Source organism: Salvelinus alpinus, chromosome 8 (assembly GCF_045679555.1).
Source record: "Salvelinus alpinus chromosome 8, SLU_Salpinus.1, whole genome shotgun sequence".
Classification (NCBI taxonomy): Eukaryota; Metazoa; Chordata; class Actinopteri; order Salmoniformes; family Salmonidae; genus Salvelinus; species Salvelinus alpinus.
The window spans coordinates 83205784-83223320 of NC_092093.1; the positions used below are offsets into that span (position 1 = coordinate 83205784).

Here is a 17537-nt window from a genome sequence, read left to right on the forward strand (position 1 = left end):
CGTTTTAACATATGTTCTCATGTTATTCGAGACTAAATGGATTTTATTTATGTATTATATTAAGTTAAAATAAAAGTGTTCATTGTTCATTCAGTATTGTTGCAATTGTCATTATTACAAAAATGTGTGTGTGTGTATGATATATATATATATTTTTTAAAATTATTATTATTATTATTATTATATTATTATTATTATTATAATTTTTTATTTTATTTTTTTAAATCGGCCGATTAATTGGCATCGGCTTTTTTTGTCCTCCAATAATCGGTATCGGTGTTGAAAAATCATAATCGGTCGACCTCTAATCTCAATGCATACATTAGTGTTTTGCCAATTGCCTTCTTTATAGGTCATTGACCAAGTCATACATTTCTGCTGGTTATCAGCACAACACATAGAGCCTTGGGAAACCAAGGTTAGGTGTTAGAGGACGTTGCCCAAGAGAATGACGTGGAAATCATACACTCAGAAACAGAGAGAAACTTGAGATTGAGAGCGAGAGACAGACATAGCTAAATAAAGAGACCAAGAAAGACAGAGACCAAGAGAGAGCGAGGGCTGGAGCCTTCCCCATGGTCCCCTGAGATGGGATGGGCGGTTGGAGGTGCATTATGGGAACAAAGCGGCCAACAGCAGGGCATCAGTGGTGATTAGCACTCTGGCGCTGTGCAAGAGTCGACAGGTGGACACTAATCAGGTGCTCAACTAACATGTATCTGGGGGAATGAGCAACTTAGAGGATGGCGGAAAAATAACCACCCACTGTTCTTAGAAACTATAGTACAGACTCCGAGGTATCCTGGCCAGGTGATATTTTGGGTAAGGTGGACGATTAATGGAAAACATTTCTTTGGAGCGCAAAATACTTAAGTCCTTGTTGGAATAACTTTGTTCTTACATGAACCAGTGTGTGTGTGTGTGTGTGTGTGTGTGTGTGTGTGTGTGTGTGTGTGTGTGCTAGGCCTACCTGTCTCCGGATCATGTCTAGGTTGTCCCTGCCCTGGTTTAAGAGCTGCTCCACCACCTTAGGGTCTTCTACACTCCGGTTTGCCCTGAAGGCATCCTGCACCCGGCGCAAGGCGTACGTCCTGAATGAAAACACAAATTATACACTTATCAACATACCCATAAAACTCTGGAGGAAAACATATACGGCATTCAGTATACAAATCAATAACAAATGAAGCAATCAATTAACGTGGCACTTGTCAAAAGTGGGGAAAATCCTAATTTAAACGCCACACTTTAACGATGCATCGTAACACAATGAAAATGTGGAAACCCCAGCCCAATCCGATTCAACGCACCACAAAGCATTCGGTCTGCTACATAAAAATCCAAGAACCCCATTTACAAGACTCATTTATACCGACGGAGGGAAATAACCCCCCACCCTTCAATTGGATTAGAGAAACCACTGTTAGCCGAAGGGCTGTGCCGTGTGAATCAGCCTTCTAGTTAAGGGGTTGCGGATAATGGGGTTCTCCATTTGCTGGAAAGCGAGAGGCTGGAAATGAGTGGCTGTTTTATCTGGCAGCCCGAGCCCTGTGTGAAGTGGGCAGGAAGTGCAGTGCTATGCGAAGATCAAAGAGGCATCCTGGCACCCAGGGAGGCTCCTGTGCAGAGAGATGAACTGACAAGCAGCTCCTTATTGACAGCCAGGACCCATCTTTTTCCCCCAAAACACAAGGTGGAGGATGAGTATAAAGCGAACAAGTGAGTGCGAAAGAGTATGAGTAAGTGGGTAGGGAGGGAGGTTCTTCAAAAACTGTTTGAAAAAATAAATTAAAATTAACAGTACGGTTCTGACAAAAGAAGAAAACATTGGGTTACCCACTGAAGAAAAAGTAGCAGAGCGGTTGTTCTCCTAGACTGACAGTAATTCCCTATTTTTTTTTTTTTTTACACCTTTATTTAACTAGGCAAGTCAGTTAAGAACAAATTCTTATTTACAATGACGGCCTACGGCAAACCCGGACTAGAACAAATTGTGCTCCACCCTATGGGACTCCCAATCACGGCCGGATGTGATGCAGCCTGGATTCGAACCAGGTACTGCCGTGACGCCTCTTCCACAGAGATGCAATGTCTTAGACCACTACGCCAATTGGGAGCCAGAGGAGGATTTGAAGCAAACAGATAACATGTCAATTTGTTGAGTCTAAGTTGCATTTTGCATTATCTAATGATTAGTTGCTGAGTTTAGTACAATTGGATCTGCTGTAAAAATACAGCAGCTGAATTTTTAAACATGACTGATCAAGCTATTCCATTTTCAGGTCACCATGACATACTTTGGAAAAAGTAGCCCAAAGCCTTCTAATGGCAAACCACCAACAGAACACAACAGGACAAAACCAAAACCTTTTTCTCTGGAGTACATCAATACATCCCAATAAAATGGTACTTTAACGTAATTCTTTGTACATCATTATAGGCATATTTTTGCAAAATCGCTAGGCCCAATGAAATCAATAGCCTATCAAGTCAATGGCGATGCGCAGTGACTGAAACGCTCAGATTACGTTGCTTAGTTTGCGTAATCCAAAAGTTAAATGTTACCGATTACAATTTGACAGGTAATTCGTGACGGATTACATTTAGAAAGTAACCTACCAAGCCTTGTTGATATGCCATACAGACCAGCTTGAGGCACACTGCGAGGTCTGCTTAAGACTGCTGGTCAATTAGTCTACACAGTGTGCACTTCGTCCATGGTGTGGGAATAATTGAGTCATCAAAAGAATACGAGGATGGGGCCTTTGACGACAGCCGGAGAAGCAATCACCCCATCTGCCATTCAGTTGTGACAGGAGAGCGGGGAGCTCAAGACAGATTATGGAAGGAAGAATGAAGTGTGTTCTAGAGAGAAGAAAATGCTTCTTCCTGCCTTCACCAAGTGAGTAATCTTGGATCACACAATCAAAAGTGAATCATCAGATTAGCTGAGAACCTAAAGCAAACGCAATTTCCTGCACCAAAGGGATACTTTAGTTTTAGGCCCAGACCACAGACATGTCTGAATACCAGTTTTGACTGAATAAAATGCCCCTATTCTTATATAAAAAAAGCTATCATGGCCATGAATGTGGGCTTAAAGCTTTAACATATCCAAATGACTGCGTGAAATTCAGCCAGTGTCAGCTTTTGGCAGGAAAGCGCACTGGAACGCGCCCCCCAGGCTTAGCTGACAGTTTATACACTGAGTGAACAAAACATTAAGGACACCTGCTCTATCCATGACAGACTCACCAGCTGAAAGCTATGATCTCTTATTGATGTCACTTGATAAATCCACTTCAAATCAGTGTAGATGAAGGGGGCTAGACAGTTTAAAAGGAGGATTTTTAAGCCTTGAGAATTGAGATAGATTGTGTGTATGTGTGCCATTAAGAGAGTGAATGGGCAAGACCAGATTTAAGTGCCTTTGAACAGGGTATAATAGCAGGTGCCAGGCATACTGGTTTGTGTCAAGAACTGCAATGCTGCTGGGTTTTTCCACGCTTAACAATTTCCCGTGTGGATCAAGAATGCTCCACCACCCAAAGGACATCCAGCCAACTTGACACAACTTTGGGAAGCATTGGAGTCAACATGGGCCAGCCTCCCTTTGGAACACTTTCACCACCTTGTAGAGTCCATGCCCTGATGAATTGAGGCTGTTCTGAGGGGAAAAGGGGTGGGTGCAACTCAATAATAGGAAGGTGTCCTTCATCTTTTGTACACTCAGTGTAGAGGGTTGAGGAGGAGTACCACGGACCCTTCGTGTCCAGAAGTAATTTAGCCATTCATTGTAGTCATTGCGCTCTGCAGAGTTGACATTTTCTCATGTCAATAAACTTTCCTGGATTACTCATTATAGTAATAAAGTCTCATTAAAATCAACAAACACATTAGTCAGTTTAAAAATGGTTAAGGGTACAAGAGTGTCTAAATATCTGACTGTGTTGGCAAAACCACTACATATCCTGTCGAGCCAAGTGAGGAGAGGCTGCCCGCTGTCACAGTTCCCAGATCAGAAACGTGCAGCTAATCTACACCAATGACCCCAGTGGATCTGAAAACTGAACTTGGATCCGCGTTAAGTAGGAAAGATATACTTTGCCACGTAGTCGTACGACAGATCTCGAACCAGTCATGCCTATTCAAAAAAAAAAAAAAAATCTTTCTAGTGAATTTCTTAGTTACATGGTTGCATAAACTTGCATAAGGAGTTTTAAAGTTGAGGGCACAATATTTGAGTATGAAAACTAGCATAGTTCAGCTAGCCAGCTAGTCTAGACAGGGAAAACGAGCTCGGGCCGCACATGCGTACTAGGCTAATCATTGTAGTTTTTATGTCCTGATATCAGGAAAAAGTTTGATGAAACAATTCAGAGAGAGTAATTTGTAATCTTAATAATCCCGAAAGTATTCAGACCTCGACTTTCCACATTTTGTTACATCCATATTCTAAAATGTATTAAATAAATAAAAAAGTTCCTCAATCTACACACAATACCCCATAATTACAAAGCGAAAACAGGTGTTTAGAAATGTTTGCAAACTTATTACAAATAATTTACATGAGTATTCAGACCCCTGAACTCCAGGGCATCCTGTTTCCATTGATCATCCTTGAGATGTTTCTACAACTTGGAGTCGACCTGTGGTAAATTCAATTGATTGTGCCTTTCCAAATCATGTACACTGTCTATATAAAAGGTCCCACAGTTGAAAGTGTATGTCAGAGCAAAAACCAAGCCATGAGGTTAACGGAATTGTCCACAGAGCTAAGATAAAGGATTGTCTCGAGGCACATATCTGGGGAAGTGTACCAAAACATGTCTGCAGCATTGAAGTTCCCCAAGAACAGTGCCTCAATCATTTTAAATGGAAGAATTTTGGGACCACAAAGACTCTTCCTAGAGGTGGGCGCCCAGCTAAACTGAGCAATCAGGGGAGAAGGGCCTTGGTCAGGGAGTTGACCAAGAACCTAATGGTGACTCTGACAGAGCTCTAGAGTTCCTCTGTGGAGAACGTTCCAGAAGGACAACCATCTCTGCAGCACTCCACCAATCAGGCCTTTATGGTAGAGTAGCCAGACAGAAGCCACTCAGTAAAAAGGCACATGAGAGCCTGCTTATAGTTTGCCAAAAGGGACCTAAGGACTCTCAAACCATGAGAAACAAGATTCTCTGGCCGTCACTATGGTGAAGCATTGTGGCAGCATCATGCTGTGGGGATGTTTTTCAGTGGCAGGGACTGGGAGACTAGTCAGGGGAGAGGGAAAGCTTGACACGCCGGTATTTGGGGAGTTTCTGACATTCTTCTCTGCAGATCCTCTCAAGCTCTGTCAGGTTGGATGGGGAGCGTTGCTGCACAGCTATTTTCAGGTCCCTCCAGAGATGTTCGATCGGGTTCAAGTCCGGGCTCTGGCTGGGCTACTCAAGGACATTCAGAGACTTGTTCCGAAGCCACTCCTGCGTTGTCTTGGATGTGTGCTTAGGGTCATTGTCCTATTGGAAGGTGAACCTTCGCTCCAGTCTCAAGCGTTCAGGTTTTCATCAAGGATCTCTGTACATTCCTACATTCATTTTGCCCTCTTTCCAGACTAGTATCCCAGTCCCTGCCACTGAAAAACCTTCCCACAGCATGAGTCTGCCGCAGTCATGCTTCACCGTAGGGATGGTGCCAGGTTTCCTCCAGACGTGACGCTTGGCATTCAGGCCAAAGAGCTCAATCTTGGTTTCATCAGACCAGAGAATCTTGTTTTTGTCATGGTCTGAGAGTTCTTTTAGTACCTTTTGACAAACTCCAAGCGGGCTGACATGTGCCTTTTACTGAGGAGTGGCTTCCGTCTGTCCACGCTACCATAAAGGCCTTATTGGTGGAGTGCTGCAGAGATGGTTGTCCTTCTGTAACATTCTCCCATCTCCACAGAGAATCTCTGGAGCTCTGTCAGAGTGACCATCGAGTTCTTGGTCACCTCCCTGACCAAGACCCTTCTCCCCTGATTTCTCGGTTTGGCCGGGTGACGAGCTCTAGGAAGTCTTGGTGATTCCAAAATTGTTCCATTTAAGAATGATGGAGGACACTGTGTTCTTGGGGACCTTCAATGCTGCAGACATGTTTTGGTACCCTTCCTCAGAACTGTGCCTTGACACAATCCTGTCTCGGAGCTCTGTGGACAATTCCTTCAACCTCATGGCTTGGTTTTTGCTTTGACATGCACTGTCAACTGTGGGACCTTATAAAAGACAGGTGTGTGCCTATCCAAATCATGTCCAATCAATTGAATTTACCACAGGTGGACTCTCATCAAGTTGTAGAAACATCAAGGATGATCAATGGGATAAGATGCACATGAGCTAAACTTAGTCTCATAGGAAAGGGTCTGAATACTTATGTAAACAAGGTGTTTTTATATTTACATTTGCAAACATTAAAAAAAAAAGTTTTGCTTTGTCATTATGGGATATTGTGTAGATTAATGAGGAAAATGTTTTATTTAATCCATTTTAGAATAAGGCTGGAACGTACCAAAATGTGAAAAAAAGGGGTCAATACTTTCGAAATGTGCTGTAGGTACCTAAATGGCAGGGTTTAATATTAACATTGTTGTTGTTTTTTCGCCATTTGGAAACCAAAATGACCAACATCACTATTGGGGGAGGCTCCACAGTACAGTACAGCACGAAGCAGTGAATCGTGTTCTCCAGATACATCTCTCCTAATGAGGAATGAGAAAGAAAACGAGAAAAAAACATTTTGCTTTGAAATGACATACTAAATATGAACCAATAACAATAGACTAAAGGTGTTCTCAAAAAGCCAAACAAGGTATACAGCATTCTGTACTGTTTGAAGAGAAAAACATGGGTTCTACCTTCTCGCTGTGAACATGACTGAATATGGATGCACTCAAATCCCTCAAACATGTCTAGAGATTTCACAGAGTACAACACTCCATGTGGCACAAGGGTTGCTTTCCACGATCACTTATTTAGCCGAGGCTTTAATTCTTGACAGTCTGCTTGCTGACTAAGAGCCATCGCACAGCTGCACATGACTCGTCACCGAATCCACACTAGCACAGTGTTAGCGCTGGAAGCCACAGGGGGTTAAAGTTATTTTTAATGCAAGACCTACTTATGCCAGTACGCCCTTGCTTTGATAAGGTTCATATTCTGCAGTGTGTCTGCAATAAAGTCTACAGCTCTCCCTCACAGAATCTCTCATCTCTCCCCATCTCAGTCTTACCTTCCCTCTCAGTCTTTCTCTCCGAGACTCTCTCGGAGTTTCCCGCTCCCCCCCGCCCCCTTTCTCTCAGGTCTACCTCATATTTTCTCTTACTTCAGCACATCTGCTATTCATTCATGTTATTCCCTCTCCCACTCGCTCCTTCTCTGCCCACCTCACACAGTCTTTCCCTATGGCTCTCACACGGCACGCCTACATCCCCTTCTGAATTGTGCACTTCAACACTCCCCATCGTGGATTGGAAAGCATTGAATTGGTTTAAGCTTTGGCTGGAGTGAGTTTCCACCATTGTTAACGCATGATCGGTGGTGAGAATCGAAAAGCAGCCTCTCATGCGTCCTCTGGTTTATCTTCCACGTTTGCCTGTGAATGCAGTGATATTGCTGCAGCCAATTTGAAGCACTGTCTGGGGACATACTTGTCTTAAGTTTTTGGACCATGAAGTTAAAACAGCCCCTTTAGGTCTATTACACGATCCCTAACCAGGCGTAACACACTTTAAAGTGGAACCGACAGCGTTTTAACTGCTTTGCAGATGAAACAAATGAACAATCATAAGTAAAATCTATAAAATTCCTAGTTTATGCTACAAGACCAAAAAGATAGGTTGTTAAAAATGGGTGCTATTTGACTCAAAATTCCATGACATACAGTAAGGCATTGTTGGCAGAATAGATGGATGCAGTTTAAAGCATGATTAATAGAATTCACCAATACAATTCTTGGTAGTCCAAAAAACATTGCTATAAGGTTGTAAATCACAGCTGGTCTGATACATTGTTTGCTGTCTCTACACATTTGGGATGCACTGTTTGTTTCAATGACTAAATATTTTGAACAAATATGGACGACTAACTAAGGCTGGGAATGTCAAAATCAAACTAGCAAAGGCAATGATCACAAGTCAGTCATAAAGTGACTAATAGGCTAGCGTATGTGTCAAGCACAAGGGCCGAATAGGACACACAAGCGAGTCAACTGACACAAATGACTGATGATTGGTTGAAAGAAATTGATAATAAGACTATTGTGGGAGCAGTACTGTTAGATTTCAGTGCAACCTTTGATATTATTGACCATAACCTGTTGTTGAAAAAAACGTGTGTTATGGCTTTTCAACCTCAGCTCTGAATCAAAGAAATGGAACTCAATGGGTTTTCTTTAACGGACGTTTCTCTCATGTCAAACATGTAAAGTGTGGTGTACCGCAGGGCAGCTCTCTAGGCACTCTACTCTTTTCTATTTTTACCAATGACCTGCCAGTGGCATTAAACAAAGCATGCATGTCCATGTATGCTGATGAGTCAACCATATAAGCATCAGAAACCACAGCTAATGAAGTCACTGAAACCCTTAACCCTTTCATGCGTGAGTTCCAAATATCTCTAACGGTCACCCCAGTGGGAATATTTTTATGCATGTGATGTTAGAACGTTCTCTCCATTCCAGAATGTGATTGTTACGCAACAGTACATTTAAATCAGCGCTGCCCTCAAACCAAGGCACGCAGCCTGTTTTAATTTATAGGCGGTTTTCAATTTGTCAATTTCAAATAATTTTCTAACAAGTTTTTTTATTTTCAAAGAAAAGTTTGAATTGAGTTGTGTTCTTCATTCATTCACATAAAAGTAGTCATTTTTACTTTTGCGGACCAATCAATTTTCTTGACATTTCTGACCCGGACAAAATTCCCCAAACACTTCCCAATTGTTTGTGCAGTTCAAGTCTGCAGACATTTGCTCATCTCCCATCCTGCACACACGTTCACATTTTCCGTCTGTTGCCTGCATTGCAGTCATAGTTAATAATCTATTATTCCACTAGGTCATTTTCTGAGTGCATTCCATAAAGCTGTTTATCATGTCCGCCTTATCCACTGCTCCCATTTTGAGGTTATAGTCAAGCACACAGTCTGGTTTGATTTCTCTCTCTCCCGTCAGGTGGTCCACCTTCCCTGTGGCCGACATGGTTGCTGTATGGACAGTGGAGAAGACATGATGTCTCGTTTGTCATGCCACTTCACTGCCAGCTGTTGACATTTCTTAGTTTGTATAACGGGTCATTTAGGATGGCAGTAGCATTGTTGATGAAATGCAGTCATCACAGCAGAACTAGGAAGCAGTCTTGGGAAAAGAGGGTGGCAAAGAAGGGAGTTGCAAACATAGGATCTGTGCTCCAATATTCTCTTAGGGAGTTCTTCTTTACTATCCCCATGAGAAGGACGGTCGCCAGGAAGGTATACATTTCACTAATTGTGGTCGTCCCCCCTACTCCTGTCTCTCTCTTCTCTTGTAGCTCCAAGGCATAGGGATTGGTCTCTGCTATGTCTCCCACCAGCACTCCCACTTTGTCAGAAACAACTTGAAGCACTCTGCCTCAGTTGGAAATGGCAAGGGGCGTTGCACTCCAGACTGGGACTCAAAGCAGCAGGACCAGGAGGGGTGAAATGGCTGGCAGCCTTCCAGCTACCACAGAACTCCTGTACTTCATCCACTGTCGGTCTGTCTCCATCACCACCAGCATCTTCAAAGGGAACTGGGACTTTGTCAGTGGACAAGGGGTCCTTAGATTCAGGGTTCTCAATGGCTGGGGGGCAGCTCCTCACTGTCAGAATCTGATGCCTGACTGGCTCATTGTCAGAAGTTTAAAAAAATCTCCAGAATTTCCGCATTTGTGAGTTGTCTCCTTTTGAAAGACATTACTAATGCTACAGCTTAGCTCACTAGATACATACATAAACAACACTGAATGGCTCAGAGTGGGAGTGAGAGGTTACGTGATTGACTGCCTGCACGCGCCATTTGTATCAATAAATCACTATCAGAAATTGTGGTGGAAATTATTGATATATTTACTTTTTTATTCACGTTTTTTAAGTCCCGGTGATAAATCATGCATTCCGATTCTTGCATAGATTGTAATGTGCATATATGTGTGTAAAATACTTTTTTGAAGGCTGTACTGATTATGGATGGATGGTAGACGACACACACCTTCAACATGCATACTATAAACAGACTAAACTCATCTTGTCTTCTCTTATTATCTTTGGTTTCTGTGAGGAAGAAAAGCATGGCAGCGCGCTGAAACTAATCGTCAGATTACTTTCGATTTCTATAAAGTGTTTTACCTAATTATTTCGATCAATGGTGAGCTCACCCGTGATGTGATTAATTAGAAATAGTAATTGCTATTAGCTAATCCATATTGTAGTTTGTCAGCCGAGAATTATAAAATATGACAGCTTGTGTTGCGTCAATCTTTCCTCAGTTAACGCTAGGACAAATGTAGCCTTTTTCTGGTTTGGATGATTGTGTTATGCTATAGATACTTCTGTGAATACCTGAACATTACATCCCAAAATAATAACTGCTCACATTCTGGACATAACTTTGTAAGGACTGTGTTTGTGTAAATAGTTTCTGAAAAAAATATTTTTTTAAAACAGTGTGGCCAGCTCAAATGCTGATTGTTGCGTCAATCGAAACTGGCCATTCTCAATAAGCGTTCTAATCCCACGGGTGTGATCGTACGCTTCAGGGACTACTGTAGAACGATCACACCCGTGTGATGGTACGTGTGAAAGGGTTAAAGAGTTGCAGTCTGTTTTGGAATGGGCGGCCAGTAATAAACTGGTCCTGAACATCTCAAACGAAGAGCATTGTATTTTGTACAAATCATTCCCTAAGTTCTAGACCTCAGCTGAGTCTGGTATTGAATGATGTGGCTGTCATGGTCAAAACATATAGATTTCAATAGTTGTAAAGATGGGGAGAGGTCTTTCTGTAATAAAGAGATTAGGGCTGGGCGATATATCAAGGTTATTCGATATATATGTTTTAGCGCGATATGGAAAAAGATAGAGTTGAGGTTCTGTTATGTTGTAACGTTTTACGAATGCAGCATCTCACTGTCTCTTCTCTGTCAGCCCAATGTTGAATCATGTAGAGGCTATCCACCAATCACAACCCTAGACAGCCTTTCCCAAATTGTAACCACGCCGGAGAAGTGTAGCGGCGGTAAGAGTTCCACCAAAATGGAAAGTGAGGGAGCCAGCTCAGCCTCTCGTGAGGATGAAATCATCCCCAAAAAGGGCAGCAATGTTTTTCAGTAATATGGAAGTGGTTCGGCTTTAAGAGGTCTGATGTTCAGCAAACGAATGTCGTGCAAAATGTGTTGAAAGACAATTGCTACAAAAAGCAGCAGCACAACCAACCTCTTCCATCACCTGCAACACGCGGTGGAATGGGAGGAATGCGCGAGACTATGCAATGCCGATTCAAGTCGCTCGATTTCCAAAACATCTGCTAAAAAGACAAACTACCATAGCCGCATCCTTTTCAAACATAATCCCTTATGACAAGAAAAGTTTGAGATGGAAGGAGATAACAGATGCAGTGACCTATTACATAGCAAAAGATATTTTCCCAATCTTTACAGTAGAAAAGCCAAGCTTTAAAAAGCTGCTAGGTAGTTGCTAAATATCAGCTGCTAAGCCGCAAGAATTTCAAGGAAGAAGCCCTGCTGCGATTATACACTGCTACCCGCGAAAGAGTCGCAGAGAAGCTGGCTGTTGTTTGTTTTTCCACCACAGCCGATCTATGGTCGAGCAGAATGTCCGAGCCATACCTAAGTTGGACAGTCCACTACATAAATGAAAACTGGAAATTGCAAAATGTTTGCCTCCAGACATCTTACTTCCCCGATGATCATACGGGTGAAGTAATAGCCCAGGGTCTCAATGCCTCTCTGGCATCGTGGAAGATCAGCAAAGACCGACAGGTGTGCATGACAACAGACAGCGGGTGCAACATGATAAAAGCATTGCGCTTGAACAACTGGATCCGCCTGCAGTGCTTTGGCCACAGGCTTCACCTTGCCATCGGTAACGTGTGACATTGGACAATAAGGTGCAATCAAAAAAACGTATGTTCAGGGCCAGCTGTAGGCTAATGTGTTAGTAGTTGTGTCATTCTGCCAATCCAATAGCAAATAACCACAGGCAGTTTTAATTATAATTTTACATACACTCAATTAGTATTTGGTAGCATTGCCTTTAAATTGTTTAACTTGGGTCAAACGTATCAGGTAGCCTTCCACAAGCTTCACACAATAAGTTGGGTGAATTTTGGCCCATTCCTCCTGACAGAGCTGGTGTAACTGAGTCAGGTTTGTAGGCCTCCTTGCTCGCACACGCTTTTTCAGTTCTGCCCACAAAGTTCTATAGGATTGAGATCAGGGCTTTGTGATGGCCACTCCAAAACCTTGACTTTGTTGTCCTTAAGCCATTTTGCCACAGCTTTGGGTCATTGTCCATTTGGACAACCCATTTGCGACCAAGCTTTATCTTCCTGACTGATGTCTTGAGATGTTGCCTCAATATATCCACATCATTTTCCATCCTCATGTCATCTAATTTTGTGAAGTGCACCAGTCCCTCCTGCAGCAAAGCACTCCCACAACATGATGCTGCCACCCCCGTGCTTCATGGTTGGGATGGTGTTCTTTGGCTTGCTAGCCATCCCCCTTTTTCCTCCAAACATAACGATGGTCATTAGGGCCAAACAGTTCTATTTTTGTTATATCAGACCAGAGGATATTTTCTCCAAAAAGTATGAGATTTGTCCCCATCTGTAGTTGCAAACCGTAGTCTGGCTTTTTTAATTGCGGTTTTGGAGCAGTGGCTTCTTCCTTGCTGAGCGGCCTTTCAGGTTATGTCGATTTAGGACTTGTTTTACTGTGTGTGTAATATATATATAATATTGGTGTTGCAGTCTGGCCTTGGTTTTTAAAGATCAATGATTAACCAAAAAACAAAACACCATGCAAAGGAGAAACATATAGGCCTATTACAGCAACATTTGAGCAGTAGGCTGACTACAGCAAAGCTGTAGAAAGGCCATACAGCAAAGCTGCATTTAACTGCACCGGTGATCCATGCAATGCAAAAATGGATAAACAAGTTTTAAGTTTAAATGTTACAACAACCTATAGCTACATTTGCCATTTGGAGTTCAATACTTTTTGATTAGGGTCGTAGCATATTACGCAAATCTGCAAGCATAGCAGCAAAGGCTGGACAAATATTATTTCGGCAGGGAGACAAGTTCCCATTCAGCTACGTAGGTTGGGACAAGCATACATTGGCAGGCAAGCTGCAGAAGGACGAACAGGCTACCATTCCCCATCGTTTAACAATACAATTTTGATGGCCAACTAGCTGAAAAGTTTGAGAGGGTTTATCTAGCTAGAGTTCTTTCGTTATATTTTAGCTCATCTTGCTCCGGCTAGCATTAGTTGTTGATCTTGTTGATGTGCATAGGCAACTGAGAGACTACTTTTTCATGGTTTGATCAATAGGACTGAAGTTCACAAATGTAAGGGAACTCCTGTGGTAATTACATATTCACAGAAATCCATTCAGATGTATTGTGACTTTTGGCGAATGCGATCTAATAACCTGAAGTGCTGTTGCTACTGCCTGTAAAAACACAGTCCAGTTCAATGTGAATGATGACAGGTCCGTGTGATATAAATGGTTTATTTGCATATAGGCCTACTGTAGCGCTGATTGGCTATGACGCACCGGTCTGCATAGACACCGGTGCTGGACAAGACAGATGTTTTTATTAGGTTTTGTCTATGGCAGTGTCTATTAATTGTCCAAGCACACAGCCATTTTCCCACTATATATTGCTATTGAATTTTCACAAATGCCTTAGAATGTTTGAGAATGATGTATACTATGAATTTATTAAAAGGTTAGTCTCCATGTCAGAAAATGTAAAAAAAAATTAAATAAGTGTCCTTCTTCCTAGGGGTGTATATGAACAGATTTTTAGAATATATGTTGCTAAAACACTGTTTCACTTTAAGCAGAGTGAGAAAGAGGTGTCTCTTTAAGCCTTCAATTATTAAATCAGGGCTGTTCTGTGCCACAGACAGCATCATGCTTTGTTGCACAATGCAACATTATTCTAACTGACAAGAGTGGAAACACTGGCTGTCCTTACCTCACAATTATTTTATCATTGTCAAAGATACAAGTTACTTAACTAGTTTGCATAAATAGGCCTAAAGAATCAACTTATTGAACGTTGGGGAGAATAATAGCCTAAGTGGGCTAACTACAATTGCAAAGGTGACCAGTTGTATGCTAGATCACAGAGCAGTGGCAAAAGTTGTGAGCAATGTAATTCATATTTGCAGTTGTGATGCAAATCTAGGTGCACGAGACCAACCTATATGTATGTGGTTGAGATTTTAAAGACCTCTCAAGCTGTTGTGAGATAATCTGTGTTGTGCAAGTGCAATAAAGACTATTTACCTGTAACGCACTCAGCCCCTCTTACTGAAATGGAAAAGACCATATCTCAAATAAGATTGGCCCCATCCCCTCCCATATAGTGACTGAAAATATGAAATATGGTAGCTCCACTTAAAAAGAACCCCCCCCACAAAAAAACTATATTTTGGCATTTTCTCATTAGTCCATTGTTAACCCATTGACACATACCAATAAACAGGTGTGATCATTCTACAGTGGTCCCTGCAGCATGCGCTCAAACAGGTGTGATTAGAACGCTTATTTAGAACGTAGCGTTTTGATTGATGCAACAGTCAGCGTTTGAGCTGGCCACACTTTTGACTAGTTTATTTTTGGATGCAATGTTCAGACAGACATTCACAGAAGTAATGCCAGCATAATACAGTCATCCAAACCAGAAAATGTAAGCTACATTAGTCCTAGCCCTAATTGAGGAAAGATTGATGTAACACAAGCAGTCATATTTAGCCAACTCATCTGACAGAAACCACAATATGGATTAGCTAATAGCAATTACTATTTACAATTAATCACATCACTGGTGAGCTCACCATTCATTGAAATAATTGAGTAGAACACTTTCAATAAAAATCGGAAGTAATCCGACGATGGGTAGTTTATGCGCACCACAATGTTTGTTTTTTCACATCAACCAAAGATAAGACAAGATGAGTTGGGTCTGTTTGTGTGTTGAAGGGGGTGTGTCGTCTACGATCATTCACATCCCTTCATTCACTTCTGGAAGTTTACCTGAAAGATCCGTGAACCATTCCACCTCATAAAATCTTTGGTCTGACAGACGTTTACGTGACACCCAGAATGCATTGTATAACTCAAACCAGCAATGGTTCCCTCAACCAGCATCATGAGGTAGTCACCTGGAATGCATTTCAATTAACAGGTGTACCTTGTTAAAAGTTCATTTGTGGAATTTCCTTCCTTCTTAATGCGTTTGAGCCAATCAGTTGTGTTGTGACATGGTAGGGTTGGTATACAGAAGATTTGGTAAAAGACCAAGTCCATATTATGGCAAGAAGAGCTCAAATAAGCAAAGAGAAAAGAACGGCCCATCAATATTTTAAGACATGGTCAATCAACGCGGTAAACGTCAAGAATTTCGTTAGTTCCTTCAAGTGCAGTCGCAAAAACCATCAATCACTACGATGAAACCGGCTCTCGGGGACTGTCACAGGAAAGGAAGACCCAGAGTTACCTCTGCTGCAAAGGATAAGCTCATTAGAGTTAACTGCACCTCATATCGTGACCCAAATAAATGCTTCAGAGTTCAAGTAACAGACACGTCTCAACATCAACTGATCAGAGGACACTGCGTGAATCAGGCCTTCCTCCTCAAATTGCTGCAAAGAAACCACTACTAAAGGACACCAATAATAAGAAGACTTGCTTGGGCCAAGAAACACAAGCAATGGACATTAGACCTGTGGTAATCTGTCCTTTGGTCTGATGAGTCCAAATTTTAGATTTTTGGTTCCAACTGCCGTGTCTTTGTGAGACGCCGAGTAGGTGGACGGATAATCTTCGCATGTGTGGTTCCCACCAAGAAGCATGGAGGTGGTGGTGTGATGGTGCTTTGCTGGTGACACTGTTGGTGATTCATTTAGAATTCAAGGCACACTTAACTAGCATGGCTACCACAGCATTCTACGGCAATACACCATCCCATCTGGTTTGCACTTAATGGGACTATCACTTATTTTCCAACAGGACAATAACCCAAAACACACCTTCAGGCTGTGTAAGGACTATTTGACCAAGGAGAGTAATGGAGTGCTGCATCAGACGACCTGGCCTCCACAGTCACCCGAACTCAACCCAATTGAGATGGTTAGGGATGAGTTGGACCGCAGAGTGAAGGAAAAGCAGCCAACAAGTGCTCAGCATATGTGGGAACACCTTCAAGACTGTTGGAAAAGCATTCCTCATGAAGCTGGTTGAGAGAAATCCAAGAACATGCAAAGCTGTCGTCAATGCAAAGGGTGGCTACTTTGAAGAAACTAAAATGTTACGATTCGTTTAACACTTTTTTGGTTACTATGCGATTCCATGTGTTACTTTATAGTTTTGACATCATCCATTAGAGGATTTGGCTTTGTGGGTGACCAGTGAAATATACCTGCTGGAGCGCGTGCTACGGGTGGGTGCTGCTATGGTGACCAGTGAGCTGAGATAAGGCGGGGCTTTACCTAGCAAAGACTTGTAGATGACCTGGAGCCAATGGGTTTGGCGACGAGTATGAAGCGAAGGCCAGCCAACGAGAGCATACAGGTCGCAGTGGTGGGTAGTATATGGGGCTTTGGTGACAAAACGGATGGTACTGTGATAGACTGCATCTAATTTGTTGAGTAGAGTTTGAGGCTATTTTGTAAATGACATCGCCGAAGTCGAGGATCGGTAGGATGGTCAGTTTTACAAGGGTATGTTTGGCAGCATGAGTGAAGGATGCTTTGTTGCAAAATAGGAAGCCGATTCTAGATTTAATTTTGGATTGGAGATGCTTAATGTGAGTCTGGAAGGAGGGGGATAACCACGGCAGCTTTCCAATCTTTGGGAATCTCAGATGATACGAAGAAAGGTTGAACAGGCTAGTAATACGGGGTGCAACAATTTCGGCAGATAACTTTAGAAAGAGAGGGTGCAGATTGTCTAGCCCGGCTGATTTGTACGGGTCTAGTTTTCGCAGCTCTTTCAGAACATCAGCTATCTGGATTTGGGTGAAGGAGAAATGGGGGGGCGAGTTGCTGTGGGGAGTGCAGGGCTGTTGGCTGGGGTAGGGGTAGGGGTAGCCAGGTGGAAAGCATGGCCAGCCGTAGAAAAATGCTTATTGAAATTCTCAATTATAGTGGATTTATCGGTGGTGACAGTGTTTCCTAGCCTCAGTGCAGTGGGCAGCTGGGAGGAGGTGCTATTATTCTCCATGGACTTTAAAGTGTCCCATAACCTTTTG

General features: G+C 42.4%; 1 protein-coding gene across 2 annotated transcripts in view; it reads right to left on the bottom strand.

Moving 5' to 3' along the window:
* LOC139583773 (LYR motif containing 4) overlaps nt 1-17537 on the bottom strand; it is a 68886-nt gene that overhangs the window by 48436 nt on the left and 2913 nt on the right. For both annotated transcript variants that reach the window (XM_071415220.1, XM_071415221.1), the window contains exon 2: nt 971-1091. In XM_071415220.1, the coding sequence (XP_071271321.1) occupies nt 971-1091 (121 nt within the window). The remainder of the gene's footprint in view (nt 1-970; nt 1092-17537) is intronic.